At 42.6% G+C, this 21768-nt stretch overlaps 1 protein-coding gene across 13 annotated transcripts in view; it reads right to left on the reverse strand.

The window, feature by feature from the left end:
* Nucleotides 1–2358: 2358 nt before the first annotated feature.
* The window catches only part of Rbms3 (RNA binding motif single stranded interacting protein 3), a 780532-nt gene continuing 761122 nt past the window's right edge, over nt 2359–21768 (reverse strand). For 7 of the 13 annotated variants that reach the window (XM_057766769.1, XM_057766774.1, XM_057766771.1 and 4 more), the window contains 3 exons: nt 10072–10149; nt 6537–6664; nt 2359–2599 (listed from right to left, as the gene is read on the reverse strand). In XM_057766769.1, the coding sequence (XP_057622752.1) occupies nt 2593–2599; nt 6537–6664; nt 10072–10149 (213 nt within the window). In that variant the 3' untranslated portion in view covers nt 2359–2592. Of the gene's footprint in view, nt 2600–6532; nt 6665–10071; nt 10150–21768 lie in introns of those variants that run through there. The other 6 variants (XM_057766780.1, XM_057766773.1, XM_057766770.1 and 3 more) reach the window with 1 other exon arrangement.

A 21768-nucleotide genomic window follows, 5' to 3' on the forward strand; every position in this document is an offset into this window, starting at 1 on the left:
CTGCTGAAGGATGCAGAGGGCTCAGGGGCCCTCCAGAGCACAGACAACGATTTGGATGAAGATGAAGCACAGAATTTCACTGCAGTGTGGAGCCATATCCTTGGATACGGTTCTGTGATTGGTTTGGTGGCCAACATACGAAGTCACTCTCTGGACTTGAGCACTCCAATCCCAGGGTGGCAAAGAAGAGAGCTGGGTTCTAGTGAGACAGTGGATCTTGGGTTTGGGCCAGATTCCTTAGCTGTGGGACTGTCTTTGCCTTAAAACTTGTTTTGTTTTTGAGAGCCTACTCTCTTTTCCTCCCTGGTGCTTCTGTGTCTTTCCTATGCGCTCTGACAGACGAACCCTGAAGAAGGAGCTCTGCCTATTTGATTCAAACGTTTCATTCAGAAGTAATTCTTCGGAATGGTTCCGTGAACAGAGTTCCATGCCACTATCTCTATCTCCAAACAAAACTCTGTGAGTGGATCTGGGGTACGATGAGTCAGAACTATTAGGATTTCTTGCTAAGTCAGTTTAGGTCATTTTAAGCCAAGTTTTGCATTATTCTAAGTGCAAATGTCTCCTTTGGTTTCAGTGCTGGATCAAGCCTAATTCTTTCAATTCTCATTGGTAGAAAGCACACCATCTATTGATTGTCAACTAGAGTGTGACGGAATCTTCGATCTTCATGGCCCCACTTTTCTCAGAGAATTAAACCGAAATTTTAGGTCTGTGTTGCCTCATATCACGATATGAGAACACAATGGGAAGAGGTGAAAGGAAACCGTCCCCTTCCCAAGTAGAGAATCAAGGTGTCTGTTGCAGACGGGCCAGCAACAGAATGAAGTGAGAAGACAAGATCTGTTCATGTTGGCGTTTAGAAGGAAGACGACAGACACCAATGCGTGAGTCCTTCTCAGGGGACCAGGCCCCACTGCACAGAGCATCACTGAGTCTTTCTGACAAGTGGCCTTTCAGATGTCTGTCTTTCAGAGCGTGTTCAGGAAGCATCCTTAGTCTGCAGTTCATATGAAGACATTGCAACCTCTTGAGCGAAGGACCTGGTTTATCAGTGGCATCTATCTACTGCTGGCGAGCGGTAGCTGGGAGCTGGGAAAAGCTCACAGGGCTGAAAGGTACCTGCTTCCACCAATCCGTCGGTTCCCCAATTCTTCATGCTCGAACTGCTGAGCACAGTAGGTACAAACTTCAACTATCGACAAATATACATTTCTAGAAAAACAATTCTTTTTGCAGTATGTAAAACACTAGTGGAAGGTAGTTGAAATGAAGTTAGAACTGGTCCCGCCATGTAGGTCAAACAAAACTTTAAGGAAAAAAAGCAGTGTCTACCATCACGACTGTAACAGACTCTCACTTCCTCTTTGGTATAAAATAGGCCATCCATAGGCTGCAATTGACCACAACTAAGAAAGACTACAGAAATTGTCAACAATTTCTCTATCTATTGCTTTTTTTGTTTTTGTTTTGTTTTTTTTTTGTGTGTGTGTGTTTATTTTTATTTTTTTGCACTTTTTTGACCATAAGCTTCTATCTACTTAAGTTTTGTTTTGAGTGCTCTTACGCTAGGTTTTGCAATGGGACAAGCAAAGCTGACTAAAACCTGACAAAGCTCATAGAAAAAACGGCAGATAAAAAGCACTAACGCTTTCGCTAGCAACCACACTCCGTAAATTAAAAAAAATTTGCATTCTGCCCCCCAAACTCGCATTATTTCTAATGCAGTTGTTTTTAAACCAATGCGAATATCTTTACCATAAAATGTCTGTTAGCCTTTTAGAATGACTGTGTCAAAGTTCATGAGAAGTTCCAGCATTTTCCAATTCTTGCAGTTGCCGTAGTTTCTTTTAACAACAAATTTTCTTCAAATGAAGAAAAAGCATTTTCTTTTAAACTGTACAGTTTTTTTTTCCATCCTAAAATATCAGTCTCCATCTTCTTTGCCAGTGAAAGCTGGCACAATACTTCAATTCTTTCTTGATTTTTTTTAAAACAAGACGTTGACAGCATGCCTCGCGAGCCTTTCACGTCCTTAAAATTAAGGCAATTAAGATTCAAGATAAACCTTACCAAATATTTCTAAGAAAACATAATATATATATATATATAAAAACAACAACCCAGTAGGTTCAATCAAGAAAGGAAAAAGAAAGGGAAAAATAGCTTAATTACTGAGGAGAATAATTTTCTCATAGTTCTGGGTGCCCATCTCTTGACACTGGGTTTTCTACTACAAAAAGAAAGAAAGAAATCTACTTACACCTTCAGGTAAATTCTGAATTCAAATGTTCTTCCACAGAAAACATCAATTTTGATGTTTATCTCCCCCTCCCCTCCCGCCCCTTTTCTGGGATTTGTTTTCCCTTAAAAAAAAAAAGGATGACAAGAATAACTGTCAGACCACACGAAGGAACCATTTGCACAGCACATAAAAACTTTGTTTTCTTTGAGTAAAGTATAAAATTAAAAAAAAATAAAAATAAAGGAAGAAAGCTTTCTCTTGGCGCCCGTGCAAACTGGAGGCCAACTAACTTCTTGCTCGGTGAAGTTTCTTCATGTAAAGGTTCAGACGGACAGCCTCACTTCTGTCTATGGTCTGCAAAGACAAACAGACAGGAGCGGTCATTACATTCAGGTCTATCTTCTGTGGTTTCCTGGGATATTTCCTCAGAAGAGCCCAGGCTTTTCTACTACGTCATACTCAAAGAAGCAATGGAATGGGTATATTAGCTATAAAGCTGTCAAATTCTGTGACTTCCATATAAATACACACTCAAGCAAGAATTCACTCATCAAAAATCAAGGTTGAGGAACTAAGAACATCTTCTGATCGTCAAGTAATAACTAATGCAAACTATATCTGCAGTGTCCCCAGTGAGCCATCACTTCTGCTATGGTCTGCTATGAATGTCTATTAAGACTTCATGGTGCCGGGCGATGGTGGCGCACGCCTTTAATCCCAGCACTCGGGAGGCAGAGGTAGGTGGATCTCTGTGAGTTCGAGACCAGCCTGGTCTACAGAGCTAGTTCCAGGATAGGCTCCAAAGCCACAGAGAAACCCTGTCTCGAAAAACAAAAAAAACAAAAACAAAAACAAAAAAACAAACAAACAAACAAACAAACAAACAAAAAAAGACTTCATGGTTGGTAGCTTGGTCTCCAGTGGGGGCAGAAAAGATGACAGGACCCTGGAGAGGGAGAGCCTCCTAGTAGATCATTGTGGTCCTGTTTATAAGGCATCGATGCAGTTGCCTTGGTATTATGAATTTTGACTTAGATATTTTTGAAGATATACTTATTTTGTTTGTGTGTAACTTTTTGCTTGTATATATGAAAATGTACCACATGTATGCAGCACCTGCAGAGGCCAGAAGAAGGCAACAGATCCCCTGAAAGTGGAGGTAAAAAGTGGTTGTGAGCAGCCATGTAGATGTTAGGAACCTCAGCAAAAGCAGCAAGGGTCCCCAACTGTTGAACTATCTCTCCAGCTCTGGATATTGACTTCATACAGCCCATGCTGGCCTCATGCTGGCCTCATATAGCCAACGGCAACCTCAAGCTCCCATCCCTTAGATGGCAGGCATTCACCACCAGCCCTAACCTGTGAGCTGACTGTTACTCTCTGACGTTTACCTTGCATCTCGTCACGTGAGAAGTACCACAAACTGCCACCATGATGTCATCTGTCAACAGGACCCTCACAGGAGGGCAGACAGATGGATTATACAGTTCAGTATTTCTCTCAATTGAAAGCACTGATCCCAATGACCTTTGACTGGATCTATGAGGGGGCTTTCCAACCCTAATTCTGGTGGATGGTGGCAGATTTCTTTCATCAGTGACCTAATTTTCACTCTCTGGAGAATGGTGATCACATGATAACTTTAAACAGGCAGTCTGGGGTCCCGAAGACTTGCACTGCATCTGGAAAGTTGCTAAAGTGGAATTTGAAGCAAAGACTTCTGCCTCTGCATCTGAGAATGTAACTTGGTTTGCATACACGTTCTATGGAATCTGGTTTATTAAGCAATTATTTTAATTTCATAATTATTGTTTTATACACATGCACATGTACAAACATATAAACACATGCTGAGTCCATTTTTATTTATAGCTTAATTAAAAATGTAAAAAATATTTTAATGTTGTTTTTACAGTGTGTGTATGTGTGTGCGTGAGTGCGTGCATGCGTGTGGTACACACACATAGGTGTATGGGTATACATTCAGTTATGCACATGTGGAAGCCAAAGACGAAAGCCAAATGTCTTCCTCTATTGCCTTGAGACACTGAACCTGGAGCTCACCTTCTGCTAAGCTTGCTGGCTAGTGAGGTCTTAGATCTGTCTTTCTTTGCCCGGTCAATGCTGCAGTTCCAGGCACTGTGTCCATACTCAGCTTCTTATGTGGGTGCTGGGGACTGGAACTCAGGAACTCATGCTTTACGAGTAAGTGCCCTTACCATACGAGCCATCTCTCAAGCCCCCAGATTCTAGTTATTCTTAAGATTGTATATATAGCATAAGAAATAAGTGATAATTCAGTGAAGATTGGAATTCTCATAGGATTTCCAGAATAAACTAGTTATTATCTCCTTCTCTGATAAGTGCATAAAGTCTCTCTGCATCAACAATGGGGTGAGGGAATCAGTATCACGTGAAGTTCTATGTAGATGTGCATGTGTCTCTGTGTGTGCATGCATATGTCTCTATGGGACCCCCAGAATTCAAAGAAGACCTTGGATTGTTGGGAGCTGGAGTTACAGGCAGTTGTGAGCCACCCTGTGAACTCTCGGAACCAAATACTGGTCTCTAGCAGAGCAGAGAGTGCTCTTCACTGGCCGCCTTGCCAGTCCCCAGTTCTTTGTTTCAGTCTGCACAGGAATATGTGGGCTATGAAAATAGTTTCGGCAGACCTTTTATTCATGAGCCTATTAGCATCATGTTTCTCAACGTCCCCTGTGACCTTGGCCTGGAATGGCTGTGTGTCTTAGGTGTAGACAGTTTGATGGTAAAGGTATGTAGGACATAACAAGCAGCTTTTCAGGAGCACTCAGTGGCCCTGATCTGAACTTCGCATAGGCGGTCAGCTGGTATCTGGTGAGAAATGCCAGCCATGAGCAAGGACTTAAGATCTCCATCTCCTCTCTAGCACAATGGCCCTGAGCAAAGGGCTTCTTGGAGAAGTAGTGGCTTCTTAATTAGCACAGTGGTGCTGGGAAGGAAGAAGCTTTCTAGTTCGAGAAATCTATGGTATTATAGACAGAGAAGAGAGAGCAAGGACTGGCAAGATTATTTTAGAGATATTTTTCCCACTACGCTGGAACAGAAATAACATCAGTTCTCTATATTTTATGTTGCAAGTGTTCACACGTGTATCCACAGATGTGTATAGACGTACATATTTAAATCCAGACTCTGCATGGGAGAACAAAGATGGAGTAATTGTCTGACTTAATCTATCTTATTTCACTTAATATGATCTCCAGTGCAATCCATTCCTCTCGAAACGACATTATTCATGGCTGAATAAACTTCTATTATGTGGCTAGGGACCACATTGTCTTTACATGTTCACCGGTTGACTACAGGCTTAGTTGACATGTTCTGCTTCTTCATGATTTTAGGACAGACAGAATGACTTCTTTAACATGTCAAAGGGTGACAGAGAGCAAAATTCTACACACAAGTTCATCTGAATCATCTCTGCCATCAGAGGTTCAGTCATGATCCAGAAAACAGAACACTTTCCACACAAAGCCTTCTTCATACACACCCTCCCTCTGGTAATCCCTCCGGGTTCAAAGCAGGGCTCTCAGGATTTAATCTACATATTTGCTCCACACAAAGCCAAATGTAATTTGTTTTATGGGTGATAAAAAAAATTTCATGAGTACTTAATCATTCTCCTTTGCCATTTAATTCCTGAGCAGGGCCTAATCTCTGTATCATATATGTAACAATATTCTCCTTTTCCACGACCATTTACCTGGGTGTTCAAAGTCAGCCTGTAATTGTTTAAGAGATTAAGGACAGAATGTCGGGTCACTATGTATTGTCACATGGTAACTAGAATTTTTTTCAAGAATATGTAACAGTTTTTTTTTTTTTTTTAATGACTAAAATGACCCTTTCAAAGTGAGTACTCTCATCAACTCTTTTGGGTCATGTGACTTTATTAACCAATACGATGCATAGAAACAAAACTAAGTTTGTTGGGTTTGTTTGACTGCTATTCTTAGAATCCTGACTTGTCTGGAAATCAATCTGTTATAAAATGAAAAGCATATGGTCAACCCTTCCATCATCCCAAAGTGGAGGGCCACGGATAACCAGGTACTCACATACAGGGCAAAGTACAGCCAAGACTGGAAAATGCACCACCTAAACCCAGTTGGAAGCAGCCCACTTTGATCATGAAAATTTCTTGACCATGAGTTCAAGAAATGCCTACCACCAAGCTTACAGTGGTTTCTGTGAAACCAAAAGCAGATCTCTGTTCTAGAGGAAGGAGCTCGGCACAGCACGGACTTACTTGGATTGTTGGAAAGAGTATGCAGGTGCGTGTTCATTGGGTGTGTCCACTGCTAACTGTTGCTGCTGACCACTGCTGTCCTGGGATGAAGGGGCCACCGTCTGGGGAGAGGTATCAGCAACAACACCCTGAAGAGGCAAATCAGTACACACAGGCCTTAATTGTTTTAGCAAAGGGCTCTCTCTAGATGCAGCGCAGAAACCCTTCTATTAGACTTGAAGAGAGAGAACTCTCAGCCATAAGAAACCACAGCATCGGAGCAAAGGAAAATTTCAGGGTATGCTTGCATAACGGTCCACTCTATGCTATTGATGATGCAACACCAAGAAGCGCTGCCGTTGACATCAGAAGTTCTTAGAAGGCCCTTATGGTCAGAAAACCATTTCAACTGTGGTTGTATAGAAAACTTTGGCCTCAGTAAAGCCATCTATAATCAAAGTCAGAGGTCTCTTACAAAAATCTAAGCATGTTTTTTTAAGATTTATTATATTTTTTATTTATGTGTAGATTTTCATATGACTATGTGCATAAATACCAGTGTGTGTGTGTGTGTGTGAGAGAGAGAGAGAGAGAGAGAGGGAGAGAGAGAGAGAGAGAGAGAGAGAGAGAGAGAGAGAGAGAGAGAGAGAGAGACTAAACAGACCAGAAGAAGGTGTTAAATTCTTTGGAACTTGAATTGAAGATGTCTGTGAGCCTGTGAGTCTCTTGACTAGGAGACTGAGAATCAACTTACTGTACTACGAAAGAGAAGGAACCATCTCTCTAGTTTCTTGCATAAGATTTTTGTTGCTGCTGTTGTTGTTGTTGTTGTTTGTGTTTCCTTTCAGACAGTGTCTCCCTGTGTATGCCTCACTGGCCTGGAACTTACTGTCTAGACCAGGCTGGCTTGGAACTCACAGCGATCCACCTGCCTCCGCCTCTGCCTGTGTCTGGAGTGTTGGCATCAAAGGGATGGGAGTGTTTCTTTCATCTTTAAAATCATTGGTTTTGCTTTGTTTTCTAAGACATAACAGGCATTCAGTCAGAGGCTTCAGCAAAAGGAGAGAAAGAAGGGATGAGGAGAAGGCAAGAAGGAGAAAGGGTAAAGACAACAGTAGCAGGGGTAGCTCAAAGCAAGCCTAATCTTGGATACCTGCTGTGGGCTGTATGTCAAACCCTCTTGTTCTGTGGCACCCCACGACATACCTGCTAGGTTTGGACTTTTTAGAACCCCCAAACAAGATTGGTTTGTGATTGGTCAAGTGACTGATTGATGGATGCCAACAAATGTCCATCTGGTCTTTTTGCACGAACATGACTAAATTCTTTTCTTCATAAGCGTGGATTGGAGGTGTAAAGGTAGATGGTAATTAGAGTCTTTGCTCTTCCTCTCCAGCTCCAGATCTAACTCCAGAAGAATGTCTTTCTGATATGCTGCTTTGTTAAATGTGTCTGCTATTCCATGCCAGTTAAAGGCACCGGCCCGTTCTTTAGCATAGTCCTTTGGTATACACACACCGAAATGCAAATCAATGATAGAGGTTCATGCTCACAGTTCGTATAATGTATTGATTGTTAATTTTCTCGAGACACAGCTGCTCTTTAGTCACTAAATAAGACAAAAACCATGCAATCTAACCCACATTCTTGAACTCCAATTAAAACCCATTTAATATACCATTATTTTGGGCCTACACATCTAGGAAATTAAAAACAATAAGGATGTGATGGCCTCAGTTTCTGAGGCTGTACAACAATGCCTTCCCAATCTCTGGGATTTTCTTTACCTGGATTCAAGCATACATTGGTTACACACAAGAAATAAATCTGGAAACATTTTCAGAGCTCCAATTTAGTTGCCAAAAACCTCTATCGACCTCACAACCGGTGGATTTTCATGCGGAGAAATACAAACACTCTAGTTACGGGTTGTGTTATGGAGAAGGAAAGATGAACTCAAGGAAGCATACTGATTAGTTTTTCAGTTTCTGCTGATGAGAAGCAAAGCCCACAGATGACAGCAAAGCAGTTGGGCATCTGGAGAAGAGGGACCGTGGCTGTAACTAGAGATGGATACAGTCTAAGCACCTAGCACCATCTCTGCGGCTCTGCACCTCTCCCCTCTTCTGTAGCTGGTCAGCTCCATCTGGTAAAATGAGAGCTGAGGAGGATGGATTTGTCCCAGAGAAAAGAGAGAGGGAGCTTTCTTTCCATGAGGAACAAGATGACAGTGTCATTCATGACACCCACAGCGATTCTATGACATCTCTCTTGTCTATAGGAAGCTAGAGTATATTGAGTTCCTTTGTTAGAACAGAGGGCTTTGGTTAATTTCTTCCCTAGGGTGCTAAGAATGGAACCCATTGTCTTAGATATAGTAGGTAAGTACTGTGTGGCTGAACTATACTCCCAACTACTGAAGCAGTGGTTCTTAAATCTTTTCTTTATTTTTTCTGAGACAGGGTTTCATTTCTCTGTAGCTTCGGCTGTCCTGGAACTAGCTCTGTGGATAAGACTGGTCTTGAACTCAGAGATCTTACTTCCCCTGCCTCCTGAATGCTGAGATTAAAAGCTGAGATTAAAAGCTGGTTCTTAATTCTTAATACCTACTGGTAACATCTGGGAGTGTATAAATATGCCTAACCTACTACATATTCCAGAAAAATCAGTAAGAATCTCTTGTGGTCAAATTTAGGAATCCATATTTTTAAAGCATCCATCCCCTAATAATTATAATGAGTGGCAGAGTTTGAGAATCAAGGTGCTGCCTCATTTTCATGAACATCTGGATTCTTAAGGGATCATCTTAAAATTAACACCTAACTAAATTCAGGAAACAGAGCCAATGGTGGTGTCTGATACCTTCCCTTTCTAACAGACTCCCAGGTTATATAGGGATGATTGATTTTAGTCCTCAGATTGGCAGAAGACTTGGAAGATCAGCCCAGGATCCACCGGTGTGAGGGTCATCTTGATTGCATCAAGGAGGTGGGAATGCCAACTGTGGGTGGCATCATGCTCTGTCTGGGAGCCTGGACCATATACATGGAGGAAGGGGAGCTGAGTAGTCAGGTGAGTTCATTGCTTTCTGATTCCTGCTGTGGCTGTGCTGTGAGCAGCTGTTTCTCCTGACTCTGACTTCTCCACCTTATGATGGACTGAGAGCTGGGACGGGTCTGTTCTTTCTTCGGTTGCTTTTGCTGTGCAAATTTTCTTTTTTAATCAGAGCAACAGGAAAGAACTAAGACAGAGATCCCAGGGTGCTGGTCCAGGGGCCCCTCTCAGGAGCAGGTTGTAAACAGGGTTTCTCCTTTAGACTGCTGTCTAGGTATGCAGACCAGCCCTCCTTCGTACCTCTGTGTAAGAATGGTCAACTGCAGGTGCAAAGCAAGATGTAGGTTTGATTGAGCTGACGTATAGACTTATGTATGCTCAGTTTGCAGGAAAGTGCTTCACAACAGCATAAAAGTTTTGTCTGAGGATTCCTTAGGTTATGGGGGCCCGTGTGGCTGAGATCCCGCTTTCCTAGCCTCGTTGGGTTACAGGATAGACTTACTTCAATAGAAACAGCTGTCGGAGGCACAGGCGTGTACTGGGGCATGTAGGTCCCTTGCATAGGAGCAGCAGTCATATACTAGAGAGAATCAAAGAAAAATGCAATGAACTTGGGGTTGCAACCGGAGAAAAGGTGGAACGCTGCATGAGATGACAAAAGGAGAGCGCATGCCTCGTTAAACTCCATGTTCACCGACAATGACAGGCCTTATCATCAGGGACTGCTGCTTACTGATCCTATGTCAGCAAGAGCTCATCTTTTCCATATCAGCACAGGCCATTTCAGCCCACCCCCCAAGATGCAGTCTAGGTATTCAATGTAAGAGCTGGACTGCCTCCACTTTCACATCTGAGTGCAAATTCTCTAAGTGTGAGGATGGTGTCCGCTCTTTTCTCCATCTTATTGGTAGAACCCATCACACAGCAGGCTCCCGACAGGCATTTGTTGAATGAATGAATCGTCATCTTCATTTGGAAGCAATGATTTCTAACTAAAATGTCGAGGAACCGTGTAAGAAATATTTACACAGCAATACATCAATGGGCAAATGTTGTTTTCCCATCACCTCTGTTAATATAAAATACATGACTGGGGATGTCTCCCAGTGGTAGAGTGGTTGTCTAAAACATACAAGGCTGTGAGTTCCACCCCAAAGCACGGCAAAGGTGGGGGGACTGTTCCAGGTAATGCTGAAGTCTCTCTTGTCCCCCTTTTCTGTCCCATCCTCAAGGCACCATGAGTATTTTCTTCCTAATACCTTATTTAAAAAACTGTCCATAGGGCTGCAGAGATACCTTGCCTTTTAAGACTGTATTCTCCTCTACAGACAACCCGAGTTTGATTTTTAGCACCCATGTCACACAGATCACAATCACCTGTAACTCTAGCTCCAGGAGAACCGACTCCCTCTTCTGGCCATCACAGATACTTGTACATATGTACACACACACGCGCACACATATACACACGCAGCCCTCACACACAAACACATAATTAAAAATGATAAAAAAATAATTCTTTGGGGGAAATTTTGATATCTACTATTTGTAAATTATTGTGGATAACAGATGTATTTTCTGTAGTGAAAGGGGAGAATTTCAGAAAAAAGATGTGGACACACAGACACACACACAGAGACCCCTACACACATAGCCCTACACATACACAGACACACACATGCACCCCTACACACACACACACACCCCACATATATTTGGATTAACTATGGCCTGCATTCCCATTTGTAATGTGTAGTCTCTCTGTAACCCTACTCTCCATGAACTAAAGGATGGCACACTCTGTTTGCTGGCTTCTAAACCTTGATCCACATCCCAAAACTGCAGGGCTAGAGTCAGGCCACTGAAGAAAGGTTTCTTCTCTCTCAAAGGTTCTAAGACTGGATTTCATAAAACACCTAAAGACTCTAGTCCTGGATGCTTCTCAAATGGCTGCGGTCAAATAGTAAGGTCACAAAGCGATAGTAAAGCCCAGACTGGCGGTTACATGCACACCGATGCAAAGGTGCACGCTGGATGAAGGCTGGATGAAGGCTGTCCAGCCCGTCAGCTGGGGTTCTTTAATGTTTATACACACGATTGGAGCAATCAAGTGACTTTGAAATACACTCATGCTCATTCTAAACTAAGTACAGTTGTATTGTATATGCTTGCTAAAAATTGTCTTAATTAAACAACCCTACGCCAGACAAGCCACACCATTGTCTTCCGTGCACGCACAGAAAGTAAATAACTGAGCTCATCTTGCAGCCATAAGAAACCCATTTTGTAATCTGGACAGAGCAACTGTTTGAAAGGCTAAGTGCCATTTGCACTTGCACTTCACATCACCAGAGACCCGGGGGCTCTTAAGGCGACTGTCACGCCTCTCACAAAATGGTCAGAACGCCATCTGTTGGAAGACACAAGCCATGTTTTATTTGTTTCCGACTTTTCCGGATGCCCAGGGCCCAGGAAGGGCTCATCTAATGGCTGAATAAAAGCATCTAAGTTGAGACACTGGGAGGTAGCTCGGTCAGTAAGTGTTTCCCAAGTAAACATAAAGACCCCAGTTCAGTGCCTCAGCACCCACATAAATACACAATGCAGGGGTGCACAACTGGGGAATGCTAGGGAGAGGGGGCAGGATGAACCCAGGAGTTTGCTGGCCAGCTAGTCATGCTGAGCAGTGAGTCCCAGGCTCAATGAGGGACACGGTTCAGTATCTCAGTAACTAGGGAGGCCAGAGCTGGAGAGATGACTCAGAAGATATGAGCGCTTGCTACTCTTGCAGAGAACCCAGGTTCAGTTCCCACCATCCCTATCTGCAATTCCAGGGGATATGCCCTCTTCTGACCTCCACAGGCACCAGACAGGCCCCCTGCACAATACATACATGTAGGCAAAAATACTTATACACACAAAATAAAATAATCTGAGAAGATAAAAATGTGGAAGACTAGCTAACTGGCTCAGTAGGAAAGTAAAGGTACTCGCTGCCAAGCCTGACAACCTGAGTTGGATCATCAGGACCCACAATGGTGGGAGAGGTGTTCTGAGTCCTGCAACTTAAAGCACACTGGCAAGTGCACACACACACGCGAGCGCGCGTATCCATGTCAAATCCCTTATATTTCATTACAAATTAACATGCTTCATGGTCTTCAGTCATTCCACGCTTATCAAGATCTCAATTTCACACCGCTCCATGGTTTGTCTGTCCACCCTTAAAGCCAATTCCCCAGCCAGTCCTTCTCATTATTTTGCACCCTAGAGTGGACAGTAAATATTCAGATATTAAACTTCTTTCAAGTTTTCAGATAAGTATAGAATATTACAGTGACATTTTGACAAATACAGTTTCCCACCTAGCACCCTTTGGCTAGGTATGTGCTTAGTCAAGAAAACGCCCCAGGTGCTGGAGAGTCGGTGCGGTGATTAAAGGCACTTGCTGCTCTTTCCGAGGACTGGGAGTTTGATTAATTCCCTGCCCACACATTGCGTGGCCCACAACCACCTGTGACTCCAGCTCTGGAAACACAACTTGTTTGGAGAGAAAAACACCCTGGGTTCCAGTGCATTTGAACCACGTTATATGATACACCCACTCCTTTGGCCAATAAAAATGAATATAATAATTTATATTAAGGAGCTGAAGATTCATGCTTTTAAAAAGCCTACTTATAGCTGATTAAGACAGCATTTTCAAAATGTTTATTTATCTAGGACCTTTGCTTAGACCTTATTTCTAGGGAATGGGTCCTCTGAAGCTCAGATCCCATAGCAGGTTTGTGCCGTGTGTATCTGATTTACTTCGGGGCAGAGCATCATTGCTGGTCTTCATGCTCACAGACTTTGGGGATATTTTACTATTCCTCTCATTGTCTAGCAAGAGGATCAGCATCATTTGTGGATCTGAGGGAGGCGGGGATGGAAAAATCTGGGGTATTCTATACTCTAGAGTTAGCAGTTATGAACTTTGACCTGGATCTGATAACAAATGCATGACATTTGGATACAGTGATGATGTCACCAGTGCCCCGGGGTGTACTCACATTCCTCTGTGTGTCTATAAGGAAGCATGTCTGACTTTGATATGGGAATCCAATGAATTATTTAGAACTCCCTACCAAGCTAAAGCATTCTCAAGCAGTCTGGTTAATGAGAACGTTTTATGTGATTCGTAGCTAAGCTTCCTCAAATGACTGGATTATTCAAAGCCCCATCTGTGTTTTGCCTCTGTAAAACTGAATCAATAAGTCTTCATTCCTTTGCTAACATTCAGTTGGGTTTAGAACATGGCAAAAAAGTGATGTGTGTATGGAGGGATTCAAACTCAGATTCTCCTCTGAAGTCTGAGTTTGCAGACTGGTTCACTCATTTTATAGCAAGAAACGAGGAGCACTGGCTGCTCTTCCAGGGACTCAGAGTTGGTTCCCAGCACCCTCATGGGGCTCACAACCGCCTATAATTCCACTTTCTAGTGATCTATTGCCCTCTTCTGGCCTCCGTGGGTACTACACTCATGTGTACAAACCACACATTCTCTAGTTCTCTGTTTCTCTCTGTCTGTCTGACTCTCTCTCTCTGTCTCTCTGTCTCTCTGTCTCTCTCTCTGTCTCTGTCTCTCTCTCTCTCTCACACACACACACACACACCACAACTGAATAAATTTTGAAACCTTCAAAACATGATCACATGTCACCAATTTATTTTTTTATGATTTTTTTCCATACATTTGTGTGTGTATGTTTGTGTGTATGTGTGCATGTGTGTATACAGGTGTATGTGCACATGTTTGCACAAGTGTAGATGACAAAAGACAGCCTCTATTATCAATCCTAAGGAACTATATGCTATTTTGAGAGACAGTGTCTCTCACTGCCCAGTAGGATAGACTGACTTGCTCAAACATCCATTAGTCCCCACTCTCCTCTGCTGGAATTAGAATGTATCATCACACCTGGCTTTGATTATGTGTGTTCTGGGATTTGACTCAGGTCCTTGTTCCTGTAACACAACCCATTTCCAGCTGAGCCATCTCCCCAGCCTCTTTTGGGTGCCTTTCTATTTTCATAAGCACAACCTCTAATTTTCTTATAGGCTAGACTACCCTATTACACTGGGTAATGTAACGTCATGCCACTGTTCTAAACAGAGACAGTAAAGATGTCTCTAGCCCAGGCTCAGCTCTTTTCAGCACAGAGTATTCAGCAGGAGTATCTTTCTGGCTGCTTTTCTTCTGTCACAGAAAGTTTAACAGGCAGATCTTCTGAAAATTAAGGGCAGATTATGTTAAGCAAGCCAGTGCTGTGTGGATTTAAGACGCTTAAGACTTTTATCTGTGGATAAACTTTGAAGGCAAGGCTCTCCTCTGACAGACTTTCTGGGGTGAAGCCTGAAGGAGCGACAGCCTTGCTGAGTTAGGAGAGAGCACTCAGGGAAATGGCTATGGCACTGACCGCAAACTCAGTTCTCAATTTTTCTCTCACAGCATCCAGCTGGAATTCTGTGCGAGCACACACAAATTGCATGCAGACCCGACAATCCAGTTTCAGCAAGCTGTGTTCGGCTCCCCCATCATCTCTCTCCACCTTATCCTTTGAGAAAGGGTCTCTCACTGAACCACACCTCAGTACCCGTCTAGACTAGCTGACCATCAGTCTCCAGGGCCCCTGTTTACTTTCATCCCTGCAAGGGCTGGGCTTACAGGCATGCAGAACTACGAGGGCTGGGCTTAGAGTTGTGCAAACCACACCTGGCTTTTATTTGGATGTTAGGAATCAAGCTTAGGATTCTCATTCTTGTGGGAGGCACTTAAGGTACTTAAGCCACTGAGCCCAATTCTATCGTTTCTGATTTGGCCAATACTCTGGGTTACTTAATAAGACAACTTCACAGGAATAGACATGCCTGCTTCAGGGTATTTATTTTAGCTTTTTAAAATTAAATCACATTTTATTTGTTTTGCATGCACACAGGCACATGTGTGGTGCATACAAACTACAGTGCATGAGGAGTTCAGAGTTCATTCTCTACTTTTATTATGTGGATCCCAGGGATTAAACTCAGATCATCAGGTTTAGCGGCAAGCACCCTTACACATGGAGACATCGTGCCAACCCTAGACTAATTATTTATTAATGGTTGTCTTCCAAAAGCTACAAAATATCTGCCATAAATTTTTATGACTACAAATTATTTATTTGGTATATTATTGATCGAGCTGTGGAAAGGAATTCTATTAAAATGAAAAGGCAGACAACATGGATGGATATGTATAATCTTTTCCATATAGTAGCAGCTTTAGGTTATGTATTTATGGATATCTTTCTCTTGTAACCACTTGAAAAATTCTCTCTTTCCTCCAGATCACGGACTTTGCTGTAGAGGTGTGATGAAGTGCTGAATGGCCACTTGCAAAGCCACAGAATGAATTCCAGACTCTTTCACTTGTTCCAAGTAGTCTAGACACTGCGTCATGATGAGAAGAGCGGGGAAAGGACAGGGAAATGCAGGACTGGAAAGGTAGCTTGCTTTTGCCTAATTGAATTGGGACAAGATGTTTCTATTTCTGAATGGTTGTTGATTGTTTCAAAGGAAACAAAAAACAAAAACAAAAAAAAAACCTGGAAAATGATCACTTCTGGATTGGTCTGCTTCCTCATCAAAGTGAAACAAAACCAGGAACTTCATATGCTTCTTGTGGGGCACCTTCTTGTTTCAGTTATTTGGGAAGGATGAAGAAGGTCCACCCTTTCAGAATTTGCTAAATACTTGAAACAGCTACCTCCTTTGGAGCTGCAAAATGATTAGACTTGGGTGCTGTCAGTCATGTCTATAAACTCATGAGGATGGAGCATGCTTCAGAAAAGGGAGGCAGTACAGTCCCAGGAAATTCAGAAAGCCGACGAAGGGGATAAGGGAAGCTGTAGAAATGTATGTCCCTGTGACTGCTGACCTGACCTGGAGGGGAGATTGTGGAAGACTAAGGACAAGTGGTGTGGGTTACTTCCAAAACCACAGCCAAAGCCTTGAACATGCAGGGTCCAAACCAAGCTGTGATTCATTGGGCAAGTGGCTGAGACACGGGTAAAGTGGTATCTCAAGGATCCCTATTGTGGTTGTGGTTTTTTTTTTTCCTAAGATTTATTTTTAATTTTGTGTAGGTGTACATGTGTAGTACCGGCAGAGGACAGTAAAGGGCATTAGAATCCCTGGAGCTGGAGTTACATGGCCATGAGTGACCTTACATGGGCACTGGAAACTGAACTTGAGTCCTCTGGAAGACCTGGAAGCTCTCTCAACTGCTGAGTCATCTCTGCAGTCCTATTCTGGAGCTTTGAGGACACTGCTTTGTTAATTATATAAATCATTTCAGAGTTGAGATACCATATGCCTGGACCTGGGTAAGATGCCATTCATGTGCTTACTTTGATGATCTGAGTTAAAAGAGCTGCCACTGAATAAGTCTAAGTAGCCTCTGTGGGTCTTCACGCTATTGAATAGATGATCCCATCAATAGAGAAGACAGCTGGAGACTGTCCTTCCAAGGAAAGTATGCCAAATGAAGTCAGGTTTATGCCAACTGCTCAGCTCAGCTAACAAAACACTGGGTAACAAAGTGGATGCACACCATGATAAGCAGTCCTCGTCAACCTGACAGGATCTAGAGACACACTAAGACAAGCCTCCAGGCACAATCATGAGGGATTATCTTGACTGGGTTAGCCTCTGGACACATCTGTGGAACATCATCTTGATTAGGTCATTAGAGGTGGTAACTGTCTACCCTGTAAGTGGGCAGGACCATTCTTCTATCATTTAGGGTCCAGCAGAACATGAGTGCAGCCATCTCTCTGTTTCCTGACGGCAGATGCACAGGATGAGCTGCCTTGGCCCCACAGCTAGGGCTTCCTTGTCATAATGGACTGTACTAGATCCCCTGGTGGTGAGCCAGAATAAGCCCCTCCTCCCTGAAGCTGCTCTAATTGGGGGTATTCTATCAGCACAACAGGAAAGGAATGACAACACTCACAAAGGACAGTCACTTCTGTTTTATAATGCATAAGTTAGCCATGATATATGAAACACGGTATTTTATTTCTAAGGTGATGGTATGGAAATAGTTGGGACTGGTCATTAGCCGTTCTTAATAGATAGGTGGCGAGACACACACCAGGTTCTCTTGTCTACTGGGAAAGGAGACTTGTCCTTGGACTTGTTGGACAGAATTCAAGAGTATGCGCAGGCCGTGACATAACAGAGCAACACTCAGCACACCTCCTGAGTCTGTAACACAGAAGCGCTAAGTGGAAGGGTGATTGCTGTCACTGTCTACACTGAGGCCCACTTGCTGTTGGAGTGTGGGCCAAGAAGAAGAACCTTGGTGCTTTTCTTCAGGACATTTAGTAGCCCCCACCCGTGTGACTCACAGTGGAAAGTGGTGACTTGTGGTGTGTTTCTCGCAGCCCGCAGAGGCCTTCGCACTTGCTAGGGAAGCAGCTTTAATGAATATGTTGCAAAAGCCTATTAAGGTTTTGCATGTGTATAGCTCACTGTGATTACAACGAAATGAAATGCTGTAGAAGTGAAGCTGATAATAAAGGATGCCTTAAAATTTTAATTTGAAATAGTTCTGTGTACCATATGTGCGCAGTGCCTGCAGGGGCCAGAAGAAGGCATCAAATACCCTGGAATTGGAGTTACAGGTGGTTGTGAGTTGCCACATGGATGCTGGGAATTGAACCCAGGACCTCTGAAGAACGGTAAGGTTTTTTTTTTTAACCACTTTACCATCTCTTTAGCTGCAGAAGCAACCATTTAGAGACACTATGAATTTTCCTTCTTTCAATTTTTTGTGTGATAGGTATGTCCTGTAAGGAAATCAGAGAACCAACAGCCATAGTAGTGGCTCAGCTAGCACAGAGGTCCCTGAACAATTAGATAGTAAATCAGATAAACTGAGAACTGACTGTCTGGGCTGAGGCCATTTGTAAGTTAAGAGCTTATCCATGGTAGGGCAGTGAGACCAACCCACACAGCTCTGTAGAGCATGGGGTTGGGAAAGAAGAAAACAGAAAAGGACGTCATGAACAATGTCAACAGAATTGACCGCTTATGTGAGATGGACAGATTACCAAAAAGTAGACTTGAGCAGAACAGACAAAAAGTCAAAGAAATCCTGCTTAGTTTAATAGCTATGCCACAAATTGAATTAATTACCCCACACTAGCTATGATAACTAATTTGACTTCAGCTGGCTCCTCTGGTGAGCTTGCCAAGTATTTAAGGAATGTATAACTGTAATCTTGGGTCAGCTCTTCCAGGAAATACCAAAGGCCACTTCCTAACTCGTTTTATAAATCCAGCAAGTTCTTTATGCCAAAATAGGACAGGGGCATTATAAGAAGGAAAATTTATAGCGAAGTATCCCTCATGAACACACATATAAGTTTCTTCAATTATATTTTAGCTCATTAAAAATACACAACATGTCTAGGGTGGGTTTAATTCAGGGTTTCAAGGCATGCTTAATTTGAAATGAAATCAACAGACTATGCCACACTGGAGGGAAATAGAAGGCAATTATGATATTGTTTCAAAGGACGAAGAATCCATGTTTTTGATAAAATATGCCATCTGTTTCTAAAGAATAGTTTGGACATTGTTGAGACTAACATAGATAAATCTATGTACAAAAACCATGCAACTAACTTGTGGAAATAGGCAACAATTTCCTTTGGGTTTTCACATGAAATTTAACTTCTTCCCTCTCCCTTCTTCTAGTAATATCCTTAAGGTCTGGATTAAGTAATAAACAATGGCAAAAAATGGAATACATAGTGATGGAAAAAATAGAACCACCTTCAGTCATAGACAATATGATTATATTTAAAGATGTTAACAATTTTATAATTTAAGGTTCTAATTATGAGTATATGTGCATTTCCATAGATATGCACAAACCTCTCCATAACATTTCTTTAAAGTTTTTACATCATTTATTAAAGTGTGTGTATTTGTGTCTGGGTATGTATGTGTGTATGCATGTATGCATGTATGTATGTATGCATGCATGTATGTATGTATGTGTGTATGCATGTGTTCATATGGTGCTCATGTGTAGGTCAGAAGACAATTTGTATGAATGGATTCTTTCCTCCTACCATGCGCATCCTGGGGTCTAGGCAAGGCCTTCAGGTTTGGTGGCAAGGACCTTCACCAGCTGAACTACCTCAACTGCCTTGTTTATGGAACTTGTTACAATGGCATGGGGATCTACAATGATGCCAATATGAAAGTCATTAAAGCAACAAGAAATTCAGAACAAATATGTGTATGGAAACGGCCAGTGTGCATAAGAAAACGTGATGCCCTAGCTCATTTATGCTCAGAAATATGGAGTTAGCAGTTCTATGATATAACAGGAGGAAGACATAGAAAAGATGTGTGTTCCTAAGAGCAAAGAATAATTTGCTTGCTAGCTGTCAAGGGAACCATTACCTTAGAATACCATATTATATAATTGCTTCTTGAAGTCAACTTTAACCCATTTCCACTATTTCTAACAATTCCAGATAAGCACCTTGTAATGAGATTCTAGTCTTTAAAGGCGATGGCTGTGTTGACATGGCTTCAAGGCTGTCAGTAATGAGGAGGCTAAAGACACTGAATTGTGGTGTGAATGTGGTGGAAACTAGAAGCCATGCTGAGTCTTCAGGCTACCAGGGTAACGATGAGGGCCGTGGGAGGGAAGGAAAGAGCCTTTGGTGACAGCGCTACCAATGGGAAGGCTAAAACACAAGAGCCACAAGAGTGCATAAGAGGCCGCTGTAGGCTGAGAGATACAAGGGCTATGGCGAGGGTGGAGAGAGACAACCAAACAAACCATGCATTAAAGTGCATTAGTGAATTCCAGTACTTTGTAGGCTTTTAAAATCACGGCATTTACTCATCCATGTGTGTGCACATGTGTGTGGGGGTCAGAAGACAATCTGCAGTAGGTGGTTCTCTCCTCCTACCATGTGGATCCCTGGGGCCGAACTTAGGTCACCTATCAAAGGTGACAAGTAGCTTTACCTGCTGAGCCATTTCATTGTGCCCCAAACTGAATACTTTGCATATTAATTACAAAATGAAATGGAAACTAGGAAGAAAGAAAAGAAAGAAGAGGTCATACCAGATCTAGATGAGACACTGCCTGTCTACATGTCCATTGTCCACATGTCCTTCCAGCAACACCAATCCCAGGAGCATGGACACAGACAGCAGGTGACTTTCCATATGAAAAAGCCATGTTATTAGAAAGTGCCAGGATTTAGGTAAGTCATGAAGCTGAGAAAACATTCTATGCAGACCACGAAGACAGGGGGATTTGCTTTAGGGCTTAAAAAGGGTCCTTAGGATGATGGAAAGGCAACAGTAAATCACCTCGGGTCAGCAACAACAGCAAAAAATGTGGTCCTTTGGACAACATGTTCAACTATAGTATGAACAAGGGTACATAGAACAGGAAGCTGCTATGGGAACACATTCTGCTCCTTTAGCCAATAGCCTTTAAGATACCAGCCCACTTGGGCATGGTCTCTTATACTGTAAATGCAGCTGTAACACGTGAGCACTCTCTCTCTTACTTCCTGCTCTCGCTTCTGGCTGCTAGACTCTGTTCCTATTCCCCAGTGGGGCAGAGGACTGTTATCTAGGACAGTGATCTGTAACTTTCCTCTAAATAAATAACCCTTTATCATTCATAATTCTGAACTAGTGTGGGATTATCTTTTGACTTCCGCCATCAGGAAGCCTCAGAATGGTTGAGTTAGAACGGTGAGTGGGTCAAGGGATTTAGAGCAGGGCTCCAGGCATCTGCTCATTTCCCATTTCCAGCCTGGTCAGGTGAGACTTCAGAGAATTCTAACTTAATAAATAAGTAGGTATAAGTAGTTCTAAAATTAGTATTTATCCTTCTGCCATATACCCTCACTGCTAGAGGCTGTTTACTCATGAGAATGGAAAGAAAGAATGTCTGAATGCCAGTTTAATCTAAAGCTAAATGGGAGATCTCTCTGATGAACTTTACAGTAGAGTAAGTTTTGAGAAATATTTGTTAGAAAACACTTTATGGGGCCAGGGAGACGGCTCTGGAGGCAGCAGTGATTGCCACCAAGACTGAAAATTCAATCTTTTGGGCCCACACAGTAGA

The sequence above is a fragment of the Chionomys nivalis genome, chromosome 4 (assembly GCF_950005125.1).
Source record: "Chionomys nivalis chromosome 4, mChiNiv1.1, whole genome shotgun sequence".
NCBI lineage: Eukaryota > Metazoa > Chordata > Mammalia > Rodentia > Cricetidae > Chionomys > Chionomys nivalis.